The sequence below is a fragment of the Trametes versicolor genome (assembly GCF_000271585.1).
Source record: "Trametes versicolor FP-101664 SS1 unplaced genomic scaffold TRAVEscaffold_246, whole genome shotgun sequence".
Classification (NCBI taxonomy): Eukaryota; Fungi; Basidiomycota; class Agaricomycetes; order Polyporales; family Polyporaceae; genus Trametes; species Trametes versicolor.
In genome coordinates, this window is record NW_007360566.1 from 1 (window position 1) to 2,044 (window position 2,044).

The 2,044-nt window shown below is 55.1% G+C and overlaps 2 protein-coding genes across 2 annotated transcripts; both read right to left on the reverse strand.

Annotated features, from left to right (window-relative positions):
• Positions 1 to 990: 990 nt before the first annotated feature.
• On the reverse strand, positions 991 to 1,329 carry TRAVEDRAFT_84996 (uncharacterized protein; the record flags this gene model as incomplete). The annotated part of the gene is made up of 1 exon (XM_008047788.1): positions 991 to 1,329. A coding segment is annotated over one exon (339 nt), but the record flags the coding sequence as incomplete, so codon positions are not given.
• Positions 1,330 to 1,398: 69 nt separating this feature from the next.
• TRAVEDRAFT_82074 (uncharacterized protein) lies at positions 1,399 to 1,833 on the reverse strand (the record flags this gene model as incomplete). The annotated part of the gene is made up of 1 exon (XM_008047789.1): positions 1,399 to 1,833. A coding segment is annotated over one exon (435 nt), but the record flags the coding sequence as incomplete, so codon positions are not given.
• Positions 1,834 to 2,044: the final 211 nt, after the last annotated feature.

A 2,044-nucleotide genomic window follows, 5' to 3' on the forward strand; every position in this document is an offset into this window, starting at 1 on the left:
GATCCCCAGAGAGCGAAGATGATCAGTGAAATTCCTTAGAGGTGTACTCCCCCCCCTCGATCCCGAACGGACTCGCTTGATTTTCTTCCCAGTTTGGTTCTCAGCCCACACCTTGAAGTCGTCGAAGGCACGAGGTGCGTCTGACTTACGCTTCAGATAGTAGGCGCGTGCGAGACCGGAGTAATCATCAATGAAGCCCGCAAAGTACAAAAACCCGTTGATGGACTGGGTTCGCATCGGACCATCCAGATCAGTGTGAACAAGCTCAAGAGGTTCGCTTGCACGCTTTTCTGAAGGCGGGAAGGAGGAGCGATGAGATTTGCCATAGGCGCATCCCTCGCAAGGCTCACTGTTCGGAGGATCGACAGCATCAACACCTTTCACGTTCTTAGGCAGCTTAGAAAGCGCCTCCTTGCCTGCATGTCCAAAGCGACGATGCCAGGTCTTATAGGAACGAACGGCAGGGTTAACGGTCTGACTAGCCGCAATCTCGAGATCTAACTCATAGAGATTGGAATGGGGCATATAAGCTGCCTCCAGGACCTTATGTCCCGGAATAGAGACCGTAGCACCATGAACGACAGAGCCCTTGGGCAGTTTGTCGAAGATGGTCATCTTCCCGTCTCCTTGAAAGAGTGAATAACCGTTACGCTCGATGGTACCAGTGGAGAAGAGCCGCGTCGACGCCCGAGGGACGTAGCAGACGTTAGGCATGGTAATCTCCCACTTGACCCCGTCGATAAACGTCTGAGCCTTAACCGTGCCTTCACCAACACCTTGAACAACACTCCCAGCGCCTTGAGCAGCGGTACTGAAGTTAACGGGGGTGTCATAGTCTTGGTAGGTGGCAAAGTCTGCGCGGCACCAGGTGACGTGTTGAGAGGCTCCAGAGTCCATAAGCCAACGCGTATGCCTCACACCAGCGGCGTTAGCCGCAGTATAGAAAGAAGCGTGCATTTCAGCGTCCGCAACAGCGGACTCGGCTACAAGTACATTGGCAGATGGAGCGGCGACGTGGGCATGGTTATTCGAAGTGTCCTTTCCCTTCCCTTTGTCCTTCTTCTTGCCTTTGTCCTTGCCCTGAGGACGAAGCTCGGGATGCTTCTTGTAGCAAGTCGACTCGTGATGGGTCTGACTGCCACAATGACCACAAGGGCCAGTCTTCTTGGGCTTGGTCTGCGAGATGCGGGAGGCGGTCTGACCATTCTTGCGCATAGACTCCTCAGCGAGGGTCTTGGCGAGGATGACGTCGACGGTGAGGTTGTCAAGCTCCGTCGTTGCCATGAGCGCAGAGATCATAGAGCGGTAGGATTCAGGCACCTTGGACAGCAAGATGAGAGCCTGGATCTTCTCGGTCAGGGCGATGCCATTGGTCGAAATCTCCCGAAGACGAGTGACGACACGGCTCATCTGGTCCTGAAGAGAACGCTGGTCCGACATGCGGGACTCGCTGATGAGTGACTCGAAGAGACCCCAGACATGCGCTGAGTTCGGGGTACCGAACTTGGACTTGAGCGCATCCCACATCTGCTTTGCAGTCAGAGTGGCAGCGATGGCACGGGCTGCACCGTCGGTCTGATCTTGGGTTGTGGTCTCGAGGAGGTAGTGGAAGCTAGGGCCAGTCCGCATGAAAAGCAGACCGCACGCCTGAGCGTTTTGCTTCTTCCACTCCTTCAAGGCATCAGCTTGAGCAGCAGCAGGCTGTGTGGCAGAACCCGACACAACCTCCCAGCAGTTCATGAACATGAGAAGGCCCTTCATCTTAGCGGCCCAGTCCGCATACTGAGCGGCCGAAGAAAGGATGGGAACAGAATCCGGTTTGATATCTCCCATGGTATAGAGGAAGAATTGGGGAGAATCAGAGAAGTCCTCGCCAAAGTCTAGATCGATGGATGGAGTTGGAGAGGGCGGTAAAGGTGGAAGCGCAAATTCGAGATACGCCGGCGAGAGGACTGGTGAAACCGGAGGGAGAGGAGTAGGTGCAGGAGATGGGGAGACAGACTGAGGGAGCGGAGCGAACTGGTGAGGTTCTATAGGGTCTGCC